At 42.1% G+C, this 15,393-nt stretch overlaps 1 protein-coding gene across 6 annotated transcripts in view; it reads right to left on the bottom strand.

Annotated features, from left to right (window-relative positions):
- The window catches only part of abcc10 (ATP-binding cassette, sub-family C (CFTR/MRP), member 10), a 67,561-nt gene that overhangs the window by 26,922 nt on the left and 25,246 nt on the right, over positions 1 to 15,393 (bottom strand). For all 6 annotated transcript variants that reach the window (XM_060941712.1, XM_060941716.1, XM_060941713.1 and 3 more), the window contains 6 exons: positions 8,423 to 8,579; positions 2,699 to 2,847; positions 2,486 to 2,565; positions 1,000 to 1,171; positions 676 to 774; positions 241 to 430 (listed from right to left, as the gene is read on the bottom strand). In XM_060941712.1, coding sequence (XP_060797695.1) covers positions 241 to 430; positions 676 to 774; positions 1,000 to 1,171; positions 2,486 to 2,565; positions 2,699 to 2,847; positions 8,423 to 8,579 — 847 coding nt within the window. The remainder of the gene's footprint in view (positions 1 to 240; positions 431 to 675; positions 775 to 999; positions 1,172 to 2,485; positions 2,566 to 2,698; positions 2,848 to 8,422; positions 8,580 to 15,393) is intronic.

Raw genomic sequence — 15,393 nt, forward strand, 5'->3', positions numbered from 1 at the left:
AACAGGAGTGACCGCGCGTCTGACTGCGTCTGACTGACTGGGAGGTCGCGCAAAGCTCAGACAGGTACGGAGCAGCTCGTCTCAATTCAGATAAGAGCATATTTCATTATGGAAGTACGGTGGACTGTTCCTTTAAGTATTTGCTTATTTAAATCTAAATGGGGACTTTTATTTTGGAATGGCGGTGTACTATAGCCTGTACATAATACTGGAATAAATAATACTGGTTGTGAATGATACCTGTTTTTACAATTGTCCCACTGTCCATCAGGATCACCATATCAGCTTTCTCTACAAACTCTATTCTGTGAGTGCAAAGGATTCTGGTCTTGGTCCTAAGAATTCCCAAAATGCATTTCTCCATGAGATGATGAGCCACACCAGCATCGACTGCTGCTAAAGGATCATCCAGCAGATAGATATCTTTGTCCTGTCACAGAACACAACAAGGTTTATTAGGTTAAAAGGATAGATACTTTCTACTATGTAAAGGCAAACTGCAGGATCTGCATATTGCGTCGGTGGCAAAAGACAATCCAATAGCAAATAGGTGATGCTATTGGACCATCTTTTGCCACAGACACAATCGGCAGATACTGCAGTTCGCCTTTGCACGGCAGCTTTTCCTGCACAATATTTTTGGATTTGTTCTGAAGTTTCAGTGAACGCTTTTACCATATAAACAGCTCGGGCTAGAGCGAGTCGACTTTTTTGCCCTCCACTGAGTGTCACTCCATTCTCTCCTACTTCTGTCTGATCCCCATTTGGCAAAATCTACAGGAGTATTCAGCATGCAACAGTTAAAGCATCGTCTGCTTAATTTTATGGTTCTGCATATCCACTACAAATGCAGATACAGATCCTGGTACATTTCCCCACTTTTCTGAATCATTATCTGGTTTGGCTTCACAAATTTTAGCTTCATTGGTGAACCATTTTCTTAATTAAAATGAGCCTGTGTTTTTTTTTTTAAATAGTGAAACACATAAATGAGCTTACATTAAGGTCTGCAGTGAGGGCACAAGCCTCAAGCACAGCTTGATAGAAGCCACTGTCAAAGTTCTTTCCAAACAGGATGTTGTCACGCACGGATGCATGCTGGATCCATGGCTCCTGGGTAACCAAGCCAAAGCCCTGTTCTCTGCCTTGGATGTGCACAATGCCTCCAACTCTAAAGAGTTATTTTAAATAAACAGAAATTTTTATTTGAAGCTTTTTTCATAAATGTGCCTTCTATTTATTTGTTTCAATATGTGAGGATAAGCACTTTCTGCTCTGCTTACAGCTCAGTGAAGAATTAAAGATAAACTGCCCTAGCGTAACAAAATCAAACTAGAGCCGACAATTCCCCGGGGGAAATTGTGAGAGTGATGCAGTGCACGTAGCCACGTCTTTAGGTGAAAGCATGCCAGAGCAGCGGATGGCTGAGTATGTGTGTAGTTTTTCAAAAAAATCCCAATTTCCCTAGGTATAGCGCCCCCTAGCGGCCAATTTGTTCCATTTTTTTTGTGGGCCTTTCTGGTGGGGTGCGGCATAACACCACCAAGTTTCGTTAAGAGGCGTAAAAGGGCGGCCGAGATATGAGCACACTTCCTGTTTCGCACCTGCACAGGCAATTTTGATTGGCTGCCACAGCCAAACGCCTATGAAATTCTAAACACCGGTTAAGTTTCTCATGCAGGCTAGTCCAAAGTTGCTATGTACCAAGTTTGGGAGAAATTGGTCAAAAATTGAGGGAGGAGAAGCATTTTAAGTGATTTTCACAAAATTCAAAATTGCGGGAAAACTTTCCTGGGTTGAAAATGACGTCATAGGGTGCGCTGGATGCGGCTTGGCCCAAGGATTCCAGGGAGACCAAGTTTTTGAAAATCGGACCAACGGTTCAAAAGTTACAAGCAGAAATGTACCTGCGACTTTGAGCTGCTAGCACAATTTTGATTGGCTGCCACGGCCAAACGCTTACGCAATTCTGAACACCGGGTAAATTTCTTGTGCAGCTTAGTCCAAAGTTGCTATGTACCAAGTTTGGGAGAAATTGGTCAAAAATTGAGGGAGGAGAAGCATTTTAATTGAATTTCACAAAATTCAAAATGGTGGGAAAACTATCCGGGCGGAAAATGACGTCATAGGGTGCGCTGGAATTGTCTCGGCCCAAGGATTCCAGGGATACCAAGTTTTTGAAAATCGGACCAACGGTTCAAAAGTTACAAGCAGAAATGTACGAATGTACAGAAATGCGACTTTGAGCTGTTGGTGGCGCTAGAGAGCGTAACAAAATCAAACTATTAGTATGACATTTGGAAAGAGCTTTCCCCATGCAGTTCAGAGAGCTTAACTTAAACAGCTCAGTCTAGCTAAAATCCTGTTCGGGTCTGTATTTGGAGTGTGCAGTGTGAATGTGGGTGTCTTGCAGCGTTTAAAAAACAACACAAATCCAATCTGATTTGAAAGTGAGTTTAATATAAATGGCACTATTAAATTGTACCTGTTCAGCTCTCCTGTAATTCCAGCTAATAGTGAGCTTTTCCCACAGCCAACTTTGCCAACCACAACAAACAGAGAGCCCTGAAATTTTCAAAGGAAATAAATAAACGAGGACAAACGTTATGAGGAGCATATTCTTAACAGAAGAATGTCAGATAATAATTCTGTGCCTTAATAGGCGTGTCAGTGCTTTCATTTGTAGAGTGCTACAGACCTTCTTGACAGTTAAGTTGAGATTATGCAGGTACAGACTTCCTGTTGGAGCTGTGTCCTCCACCTCAGGGTTAGACTGTGAATCTGGCTTCGTCCATGAGAAATTGGCTTGAGTCAGCTGAATGGCAGTTAGGGGATCGTCAGGAGATACTGCATGAAACATTTAACATATAAATGACCACTTTAAATAAAACAAAATTTTTCCTTTAACTGTAACTAGCATTTGAACCTTGCGGCTGACTGAGGCCTTTCTGTATGGAGTTTGTATGTTCTCCTTGTGTCTGTGTGGGTTTCCTCCAGGTCTCCGTTTTCCTCCCACAGTCCAAGGACAGGAGGACTAAAAACTGGCTATTCTAATTTTGCCTATAGGTGTGAACGAGTGTTGGTCTCTGTTAGCCCTGGGACAGAATGGCAACCTGTCCAGGGTGAACCCCACCTCTCACCCAAAGGTCAGCTAGGATTGGCTCCAGCTTCCCCCATGACCCAGACGGCTAAAAGGTCTTGATGGATGGATGGATGGATAAACGGTGTAGGATGGATGGATGGATAAACGGTGTAGGATGGATGGATGGATAAACGGATGGATGGATGGATGGATAAACGGACGGACGGACGGACGGACGGATAAACAGTGTTGGATGGATGGATAAACAGTGTTGGATGGATGGACGGTGCTGGATGGATGGATGGATGGATAAATGGTGTTGGATGGATGGATGGATGGTGTTGGGTGGATGGATGGATGGATGGATGGATGGATGAACAGTGTTGATGGAAGGATGGATGGATGGATGGATGGATGGATGGATGGATGGATAAACGGTGTTGATGTATAGATAGATGGATGGACGAACAGTGTTGATGGATGGACGGATGGATGGATAAACGGTGTTGATGGATGGATGGATGGATGGATGGATGGATGGATGGTGTTGGGTGGATGGATGGATGGTGTGGATGGATGGATGGATGGATGGATGGATGGATGGATGAACAGTGTGGATGGATGGATGGATGGATGGATGGATGGATGGATGGATAAACAGTGTTGATGGATGGATGGATAAACAGTGCTGATGGATGGATGGATGGAAGGATGGATGGATGGATAAATGGTGTTGATGGATGGATGGATGGTGTTGATGGATGGATAGATGGATGGATAAACGGTGTTGGATGGATAGATGGATGGATAAATGGTGTTGGATGGATGGATGAACAGTGTTGATGGATGGATGATGGATAAACGGTGTTGATGGATGGATGATGGATAAACGGTGTTGATGGATGGATGGATGGATGGATGGATGGATGGATGGATGGATGGATGGACGGTGTTGATGGATGGATGGATGGATGGATGGAGTTGATGGATGGATGGACGGTGTTGGATGGATGGATGGATGGATAGATAGATAAACGGTGTTGATGGATGGATGGATGGATGGATGGATGGATGGATGGATGGATGGATGGCGTTGGATGGATGGATGGATGGATGGATGGATGGATGGATGGATGGATGGATGGATGGATGGATGGATAAACGGTGTTGATGGATGGATGGATAAATGGTGTTGATGGATGGATGGATAAATGGTGTTGATGGCTGGCTGGATGGATAAATGTGTTGATGGATGGATGGATGGATGGATGGATGGATGGATGGATGGATGGATGGATGGATGGACGGTGTTGATGGATGGATGGATGGATGGATGGATAAACAATGTTGATCGATGGGTGGCTGGATGGATAAATGGTGTTGATGGATGTATGGATGGATAAACAATGTTGATCGATGGGTGGCTGGATGGATAAATGGTGTTGTTGGATGGATGGATGGATGGATGGATGGATGGATGGATGGATGGATAAACAGTGTTGATGGCTGGATGGATAAACGGTGTAGATGGATGGATAAACAGTGTTGATGGCTGGATGGATAAACGGTGTGGATGGATGGATAAACAGTGTTGATGGATGGATGGATAAACAGTGTTGATGGCTGGATGGATAAACGGTGTTAATGGCTGGATGGATAAACAGTGTTGATGGCTGGATGGATAAACAGTGTTGATGGCTGGATGGATTAAACGGTGTTGATGGATGGATGGATAAACAGTGTTGATGGCTGGATGGATAAACAGTGTTGATGGCTGGATGGCTGAACAGTGTTGATGGCTGGATGGATAAACGGTGTTGATGGATGGATGATGGATAAACGGTGTTGATGGATGGATGGATAAACAGTGTTGATGGCTGGATGGATAAACGGTGTTGATGGATGTATGGATGTATGGATGGATAAACAATGTTGATCGATGGGTGGCTGGATGGATAAATGGTGTTGATGGATGTATGGATGGATAAACAATGTTGATCGATGGGTGGCTGGATGGATAAATGGTGTTGTTGGATGGATGGATGGATGGATGGATGGATGGATGGATGGATGGATGGATAAACAGTGTTGATGGCTGGATGGATAAACGGTGTAGATGGATGGATAAACAGTGTTGATGGCTGGATGGATAAACGGTGTGGATGGATGGATAAACAGTGTTGATGGATGGATGGATAAACAGTGTTGATGGCTGGATGGATAAACGGTGTTAATGGCTGGATGGATAAACAGTGTTGATGGCTGGATGGATAAACAGTGTTGATGGCTGGATGGATTAAACGGTGTTGATGGATGGATGGATAAACAGTGTTGATGGCTGGATGGATAAACAGTGTTGATGGCTGGATGGCTGAACAGTGTTGATGGCTGGATGGATAAACGGTGTTGATGGATGGATGATGGATAAACGGTGTTGATGGATGGATGGATAAACAGTGTTGATGGCTGGATGGATAAACGGTGTTGATGGATGGATGGATGGATGGATGGATGGATGGATGGATGGTGTTGATGGCTGGATGGATAAACGGTGTTGATGGCTGGATGGATAAACGGTGTTGATGGCTGGATGGATAAACGGTGTTGATGGCTGGATGGATAAACAGTGTTGATGGCTGGATGGCTGAACAGTGTTGATGGCTGGATGGATAAACGGTGTTGATGGATGGATGGATGGATGGATGGATGGATGGATGGATGGATGGATGGATAAACAGTGTTGATGGCTGGATGGATAAACGGTGTTGATGGCTGGATGGATAAACGGTGTTGATGGCTGGATGGATAAACAGTGTTGATGGCTGGATGGCTGAACAGTGTTGATGGCTGGATGGATAAACGGTGTAGATGGATGGATAAACAGTGTTGATGGCTGGATGGATAAACAGTGTTGATGGCTGGATGGATAAACGGTGTTGATGGATGGATGGATAAACAGTGTTGATGGCTGGATGGATAAACGGTGTTGATGGCTGGATGGATAAACAGTGTTGATGGCTGGATGGATAAACAGTGTTGATGGCTGGATGGATAAACAGTGTTGATGGCTGGATGGATAAACAGTGTTGATGGCTGGATGGATTAAACGGTGTTGATGCCTGGATGGATAAACAGTGTTGATGGCTGGATGGATAAACAGTGTTGATGGCTGGATGGCTGAACAGTGTTGATGGCTGGATGGATAAACGGTGTTGATGGATGGATGATGGATAAACGGTGTTGATGGATGGATGGATAAACAGTGTTGATGGCTGGATGGCTGAACAGTGTTGATGGCTGGATGGATAAACGGTGTAGATGGATGGATAAACAGTGTTGATGGCTGGATGGATAAACGGTGTTGATGGATCGATGGATAAACAGTGTTGATGGCTGGATGGATAAACAGTGTTGATGGCTGGATGGATAAACATTGTTGATGGCTGGATGGATTAAACTGTGTTGATGGCTGGATGGATAAACAGTGTTGATGGCTGGATGGATAAACAGTGTTGATGGCTGGATGGATAAACAGTGTTGATGGCTGGATGGATAAACAGTGTTGATGGCTGGATGGCTGAACAGTGTTGATGGCTGGATGGATAAACGGTGTTGATGGATGGATGATGGATAAACGGTGTTGATGGATGGATGGATAAACAGTGTTGATGGCTGGATGGCTGAACAGTGTTGATGGCTGGATGGATAAACGGTGTTGATGGATGGATGGATGATCTTGCTTCTGTCTAAAATGATTAAGTTTCATATAAACCCATATATTATTTACTGGTATTTTTCTTTTTTAACAAACAGGGTCCAGCTAGTTAAGGTTAATGACACACTTTCTTCTCCCATCACCACCAATGTTGGAGTTCCCCAGGGCTGCATAAGCTCTCCCAGGTTGTTCACTCTGTATACCTCGGACAGCACCACCAATGTGCCAAATCAATATCTTTTTAAATATTCAGATGACTCAACATTAGTCACTCTTTTCACAAAATCAGATGATGACTCTTTGTACCAAAACAATGTGGACTGGTTAATTGAATGGTGTGATATTAATTATCTTATCATTAACACAGTGAAGACAGAGGAGGTCATCTTTGGAAAACCTCCTCTCCAACTTTCCAAAGTTAAAATCCATAACTCAGACATTGCTCAAGTCCCATCCTATAAATACCTTGGTGTCATGATTGACCAGAATCTGACATGGACTGACCATATAGAATTCACATGTAAAAAAATACAACAACGTATATATTTCTTGCGAAGACTAAGATCTTTTGGTGTCAGCGACCAAATAATTTTTTTGTTCTTTACATCTGTGATCCAGAGCGTTATGCTTTACTGTAGTACAGCTTGGTATAACAGCCTCTCTGTCAAGGATAAAGCTAAACTCCAGCATCAAATAAAAATATGCTCTAAGATCATTGGGCAGCCCATAGCACACCTATTTCAGGAAGCTCACAATAAGAGTATGCTCAGACTGGCCACATGCATCTCCACTGATGCTACGCACATCTTACACCAAGAATATCAATTATTACCTTCAAATAGGCGCTTCAGAGTTCCCTTCTTCAACCGCAATAGACTTAAACATTCTTTTATACACCAATCAATTCTTTTACTGAATCTGCAGCATGCACCAGCGAGCGTTTAATCCAATGTATTACACATGGTGAAAATTTCCCTCATGTTATGTATGGCTGTTTTTATGTATGTCTGTATGAAGGTATGTGTCCTCCGTCTTGCCTTTACCCCTGACTATGGTGGTGGGTTATTGTACTGTTACTGTGATGTTATATGTGTGTGTTGTCCTCAAGCGAGTCTTGTTCAGGGATGCAAACCAAATTTCAGTGTAAACTGACAATAAAGTATTATCGTATCGTATCGTATAAACAGTGTTGATGGCTGGATGGATAAACAGTGTTGATGGATGGATGGATGGATGGATGGATGGATGGATGGATGGATGGATAAATGGTGTTGATGGCTGGATGGATAAACAGTGTTGATGGCTGGATGGATAAACGGTGTTGATGGCTGGATGGATAAACAGTGTTGATGGCTGGATGGATAAACAGTGTTGATGGCTGGATGGATAAACAGTGTTGATGGATGGATAAACGGTGTTGATGGATGGATGGATGGATGGATGGATGGATGGATAAACGGTGTTGATGGATGGATGTATTCTGATGACCACTGGTTATAAGGAGCTGTATGTGCTGGAAATCATGGATTGGATAGACAACCAACTGAGTGACTGACTGACTTCTTACTATTTCCATGTTTGTTCCTTCAGGCTGTACAGAACTACCTTTGAAATAATTTTACTACCTTGGCTGTAGTATACACTGAAGTCTTGATCCTGTAGACTGAGGAAGAGCTGAATGCGGTCCAGAGATACTTTGGCTTCCAGTGTGCCATTAAGAACCCAGGGGAAGGCATTGAGTGGAAGAATGAGCATGCCCACTAGAGCCAGAGTAGTGAAAACCTACAGGCAAAACAAGGAAGCAAATTTCAGTGTCAGAATCAATGGGTTTTTGATCTGGTGTGACCTGATTCCAAACATCACGAGTTCTTCTCTCCTATGCGGTTATAGCAAATGTCAAATTCATCATAGTCGCAAAGAAAGATCCTGACAACTGGCTTGACATTCACACTTACACCAGGAACGTATGCAAATCATAGTATGGGAACAGGAACATGCTAAAAAAGACAATTTCAGACAAAAGGATAGCACATGCTTTACATACAAGTAATAATTTCACTTAGGATGTATCTATGGGAAAAGTTTTAGATGCTCTGGGCTCAGTCTGACTCGAATGAATCTGGAGCACTTTTCATGTCTGCTTTGTTACTGCTCTTATTTCAAATACTGTAAAGGCTTTCACCTTTGTCACCAAATATCCTTGCCAAAATAAGAGATAACAGAGAATGCTACAGGAAACTTGAATTAAACATTATAAGTCCAGCAGCCATGCTGTTTCTTAAAAAAAAAACATAGATTCAGTGAGGCTGTAGCTCATACCGACCACTGTTGTGTGCGAGTTTGAAATATCTGATCAATCCTGTAGGAGGAGTAGCAATTTTCGCATAATTGCACGTGACCCCTCTGTCTTTAGAGTCTTCTGGGTGAGTTTCAGTGAAAACGTCCCAGCAGTTTACGAAGAGTGGCATTTAATGTGACGAGTCACCCAAAAATTTGAGACGCCCATAAAATCGTAAATATGACAGGTGGCACCACCATCTTGACACCTTTTATACACACCAGGGTTCTCCACGAGGGGTTTTAGAGGTCCGGGCCTCCCCCCTTTCTGTGATTCCCACACCCGTTTAATTTCTGCCGCCCCTTTACAAAAGGAAGAGACGTCCCTTTGTTTTCTTTGTGACAGATAGCCTTTCTCTGTTGGAGTACTGACAACACCTGAGTGTGAAACTCATTTACCAGCAATTAGTTTAGTCAGTCTGACGATTATAGTCTAAAGCCCTATTCGCACGGGATAAGTATTACCTGTGGACCTCTGGTAATTCGGAATAATTACAGAGAATGTCTGAGTTCTTAGTCCCGTGCGAATGCGCCATGTCCGTAATTTGCCAAGTAATAATTCCGCCGCGAATTACCTACTGTGTTTCGGCAAAACACAGACGTCCAGTGGTAATACAAGTCCCGTGTGAATGCGCATGTCTGTGGTTGTAATTATTAAACGCGCGTCTCTTGTACTTTTCTGGAGTGAATAATGGAGGATACGGGCGAAATTTTGATAAACAGCATTTCAGGGGCAAGTGGTAGTAGGCCTATCCCGTATTTGAACCAGATAAGCATTTTGAACTCCTGTCTACTAGTGTTGTGACGTTCGCGAACGAACCGATTCTTTTGAACGGCTCCTAGGCATGAACGATGAGAACCGAGTCTCGAGCTGGGGGAGCCGTTCTTTCTGTCGTTCTTTTTCTGTACTGTGTTTCAGATGAAAAAGCTTTTGCCCAGGGGGCGTCGTGGCTCGGGTGGATGGGGCGCCGTGCCGTGGATCCGGGGACCCGGGTTCGGTTCCGGCCCGGGGTCGTTTCTCGGTCCCTCCCCGTCTCTCCCTCCCGCTCGTTTCCTGTCTCTACACTGTCCTGTCCAATAAGGGTGCAAAAAGCCCAAAAAAATATCGTTAAAAAAAAATTTAATAAAAAAAAAAAAAGCTTTTGCCCAAGAACAAGAAGTAGGCTAAACAGCATTTGCCTTTTATTTATTCAAGTTTTATCTGTTTGCCTAATAGTTCAAATTGTTTTGTATATAGTTTATAATGTTGTTGTGTGATATTAATGATAATATTGTGGGAAAACTACTTTGCACGGACGTTCATTTAATTTATTCTATCGTCATTTTGTTTGTTCTATTTTTGTGTATTTTATTTATTTATCTGTTTGTCTAGTTGTATCTATTTTTCTAATAATAATAATATATTTTTTGCATTAATAGTTTGTTTTTCCTATTAAGATAATCTTGTGTTCTTGTTATAACTTTATTTATCTGACTGTTTAGTTGTATCTATTTTTGTTACAATTTCAATATTTTTAATATAGAAAGTTTTTTTTTCTATTAAAATGTTCGTGTGATAACTAGTTCTTGTGTTATATTTATTGTAGTTGTATCTATTTTGTATCTCAGACTTAAATATTTTTGTAAAACAAGTGTTTTTCTATAAAATATTCTTGCGTTCTTGATAACTATGTTCTTGAGTGGGTTCTTTTTTTTTTTTTTACAGAAAAGCCGTTCTGCATGGACATTCATTGAAGCCCTCATTGTTTTTTAATGGTTATTTATGAGCGTTTAGGGGTTACAATAATGTAAGTCTAGGTTGCTTTATATAAAAGGTATGTCCAGAAATATTGATGTCACTGTCTAAGCAGAGGGATCTGGCTTCTTTAGACGCTGTCTTCTTAAAACTGAATAAATATTTAAAAAGAGCCAAATGAGCCAGTCTTTTGAACGGCTCTTTTCAAAGAACGGATCACAAAGATGCGGATCCCATCAAAGAGCCATAAATCCCATCTCTACTGTCTACAAGACGAAACAGGATGCTGTGAACTTACGACACATCCGGTCACAATGTCTGTAAATTCAGTGAATTACAGACTTTTGCTTATCCCGTCCGAATGCGCCACACAATAACACAGAGGTGCGGGGGTAATTGCGAATTACCAGAGGTCCATAGGTAATACTTATCCCGTGCGAATCATACTTAAGAAAAACGTTTCACACTTCGGCGTTTTTGACACATTGTTCTTGCGCCGGGAGATAACACGCCTTTATAATAACGTGTGAATCGACACCAAAGTTCGAGATAACTGATTGTTATTGTCGGCAGAGAAATAAAGGATAAAAACAAAAAGTTCAAAGTTGGTGCGGCAAGCGTGATATTGCCTATAAAACCGTGAGGCTGTGAACGTGGTTTTAGTGCCATGAAGCGTGTGAAGACAACACTGCGGAACCGACTATCACAGAAGACTCTGAATTCTTTGCTGCACGTTGCAATCCAGGGGCCTCCACCAGAGGAGTTTGATTTTCACAAAGCTGCAAAACTATGGGCAGGCATTAGGAACAGGAAGATCACCTTCGAAGTGGATGTTTAGGAAAAGAGGAAAGCAGGTAATTTTGAGTTAGTTTCTTTCAAATATCAAAGCATTTTGTGCAACCATATTTTAGAGATCTTGTTAGGCTGTGTAACTATTACAATGCATTTTGCTGGAGTCTGTATGAATGAGTTTAAATTACAATGTCATTTTTCTTTTTTATCTTCTTAGACTGTTAACTGGTGAACATGGATGGAGCAGTGTAAATATAGCCATAGAACAGTGTAAATATAGCCATGGAGCAGTGTAAATATAGCCATGGAGCAGTGTAAATATAGCCATAGAGCAGTGTAAATATAGTTAAAACAACATCTTTTCAATGTACTTTACTCTCTAAAAAAAATTATTTTTTCCAGTGGTGCCTGCAATTACATTTCCATTTCAAACAATGTCAGCTTTTGTGGAGCAGTGTGAATATAGTTAATACAAAAACTTTTCTGTACTTTTCTGTTCTTTTTTTGTAGTTTGCTAAATAAAAAAAAAAATTTTTTTCCAGTTCCATTTCAAACAATGTGTCTGAATATTAGGGCTGTAACAATATGCGTATCGAAATCGCGATACGCAGAGCCACGATCCGTGTCGCGATACAAGAAGGCAGAATCGCGGTACACCCTTTCAAACTTCTCCTCAGCCCAAAAAGAGAGGTGCTTCCAAACTTCAATTTATGAATACTTTACTTTTTATTTAAATTACATTTTAAACTTACTTAAATTACTGTTATTTTTTTATATCTATTAGTAAGTCGTTTTTTTGCCGAGCTGTGACAATCTTCTGTGAGTCACGCAACGTCCACACTCGCCACTGGCAGAGCATTCATTTCTTTTAAGCGGTCGCCATTCTGGTTGCGACGCGGGGAGCGAATCTGTAAACAAGCAGCTCATTGGCTGGCTAGGTGTGCCACAAGCCAATCACAATCACTTGACCGGAAAGGCATGTCTGCTTGGGCGGAAGCCTTCTGCGGCAGTTACATTTTGACACGCGAGCAATGTTTCACCATAAAAATTCCGTAATTTCCATCTGTTTTCCGCGATCACAGAAAATCATTGGCCCTATGAGAGTGAGACAGTAAGAGAGCCACCCCCCCCAAAAAAAATCTTAACGGATTTACACGATTTGGAAAAATGACTTTTTCAGAACCGAAAAAAACAGAGCTTCCGGCTCAACAGTATTATTTTGAGAAATAAAACAGTCTTTGGATATACATTTGTTCATTTTTGCATACATATTACTCATTCTCTGCAGTGGTCTGAATTATTTGTTATTAAATAGTTAATGTAAGTAAGTAAATGTTAATAAGTCAAATTTACTACTTTAAAAATACATTTTAAAAAAATCGTGGGTGTATCGAATCGTGGGTCAAAAATCGCGATACGAATCGAATCGTGAATTGGGTGTATCGTTACAGCCCTACTGAATATGATGTGTGTGTAATGTTTGATGTATGATGTGTTTTGTACCAGTCCAATTGATTCCTCTATTCTAAATGATTACTATTTGAGAGTATTTTATGCAAATTTTATGCAAATGAGATATGTAGATTTATGCAAATATGTTTCAAGGCCATCCGATTGACCCCCACCCCCCTATATTTTCAATCCGTGGAGAACCCTGCACACCCACCTGGGGAACATTGTATGTTAGTTTGATCAAAATCCGATCAATCCTGTCGGAGGAGTAACGATTTTTGTAAATTGTGGACGGACGAGGACAACAGACGACGGACAGATGATGCGTGATCGCATAAGCTCATCCGGCCTGGCCTACGGCCGGATGAGCTAAAATTAAAAAATTAATTAATTAATTAATTAAAAAAAAAGATAATTAAAAAAAAAACAAAAAAAAAACGGGTGTATGGTACCAGATAGGATTTGGCATACTTTCCAGTCTGGCCCTGTGACATTTGTAATGAATATGTGTAACATTAATTATCACAGAACAGATATTACTCATGAACACAGGACATATCTTGTCATATACACTCACTGGCCACTTTATTAGGAACACCCATACCCCTGCTGTTGTATGCAGTTCTCTAATCAGCCAATACGGCAGCACAATGCATCAAATCATGCAGATATCATCATGTCTAGCAAATCATGTCTAGGCTGAAAACATATCTGTTTAGTCAAGCCTTTTGTTAATGGTGTTTATGAGGTAAAGGAGTAGATCTGGAGGGTCCTCAGACATAGAGTGTTTTGGTAAACTGGGATGTAATGGATGCTGTCAGTCCCCACTCGCTTGCTCACTCGAGTTTGTTGACGGTGTAGTGGCTGGCTGCTTTATGTCCCGGGGCTCCCTCATGCCCGTGTTACCTTCTGGCTCTCTCCTTTTAGTTATGCTGTCATAGTTAGTTGCCGGAGTCCCTGCTTGTACTCAGTGCAATATGTATACTGTTCCTACTTATTCAGGTGATATTGGGCATACCTAACAACCTGTGTTTTCTTTCCCTCCCTCCCACCCCAAATCTGTCCCTCTGAGTTACATGGAGTCAACAGGAAATCTTTTGGTGGAGAGGGTGGAGACCTCGACTGGCTATCGTAGCCTGCAGGGAATCGGCCGTCAGACATTCTGTCGCATGTCCCAGACCCGATGAAATGTAGCTGAATTGTCTTGGCCAGGCCTAAGGGTCCCATCTGCATCTCATCATTGCTGAGGAGTGTGCTCCCATCACCCAATCAAGCATCCAGCCAGAGCAGGTCATGATATATTTTTTACCATATTAACATGCCATTGTTGTGTGTTATGCCTGATGTAAAGACTCTCGTCTCTGCGAGCCTATCACACAGATTTAATACTTGACATTTTAGGGCATACCTAACAACGTGTTTTCTTTCTCTCTCCCCCCCCCCCAATCTGTCCCTCTGAGTTACATGTTGATCCTGGGATTGAGATGCTGGCCTCTTCTGCCCCTCGGACCTGCTTGATCCATCCTGGTGCCCTGTGTCTGGTCGGAGTTTTATCGCCCCGCTCCTGTGAAGGACGGCCCCATGAGGACAGTTGAGGGTTATACCTATTAAAACTGTTAATATTATAGTCAGGCTGTCTGTTGTTGCCCAAATGAGGACGGGTTCCCTTTTGAGTCTGGTTCCTCTCGAGGTTTCTTCCTCATGTCGTCTGAGGGAGTTTTTCCTTGCCACCGTCGCCATAGGCTTGCTCATTGGGGATAGATTAGGGATAAAATTAGCTCATGTTTTAAGTCGTTCAAATTCTGTAAAGCTGCTTTGCGACAATGTTTATTGTTAAAAGCGCTATACAAATAAACTTGATTTGATTTGAGATACAAATCAAGAGCTTCAGTTAATATTCACTTCAAACATTAGAACGGGAAAAATTGTGATCTCAAAGTGTGACTTTCACTGTGGTATGGGTGTTAGTTTGAGCCAGATGGACTGGTTTGAGTATTTCAGAAACTGCTGATCTCCTGGGGTTTTCACACACTGAATGAGCGAGCGACAGTTCTGTGGGTGGAAACAAACGCCTCGTTGATAAGAGAGGTCAGAGGAAAACGTCCAGATTGGTTCGAGCTGCCAGGAAAGATATAGCAACTCATAGCAACTCTTTACAACCGTGCTGAGCAGAAAAGCATCTCAGCATGCAACAGCAAAAGACCACATTGGGTTCCACTCCTGCCAGCCAAGAACAGGGATCTTAGAATCAAGAACAAGTTCCTATTAAAGTGGCCGGTG

This window comes from Neoarius graeffei, chromosome 15 (assembly GCF_027579695.1).
Source record: "Neoarius graeffei isolate fNeoGra1 chromosome 15, fNeoGra1.pri, whole genome shotgun sequence".
Classification (NCBI taxonomy): Eukaryota; Metazoa; Chordata; class Actinopteri; order Siluriformes; family Ariidae; genus Neoarius; species Neoarius graeffei.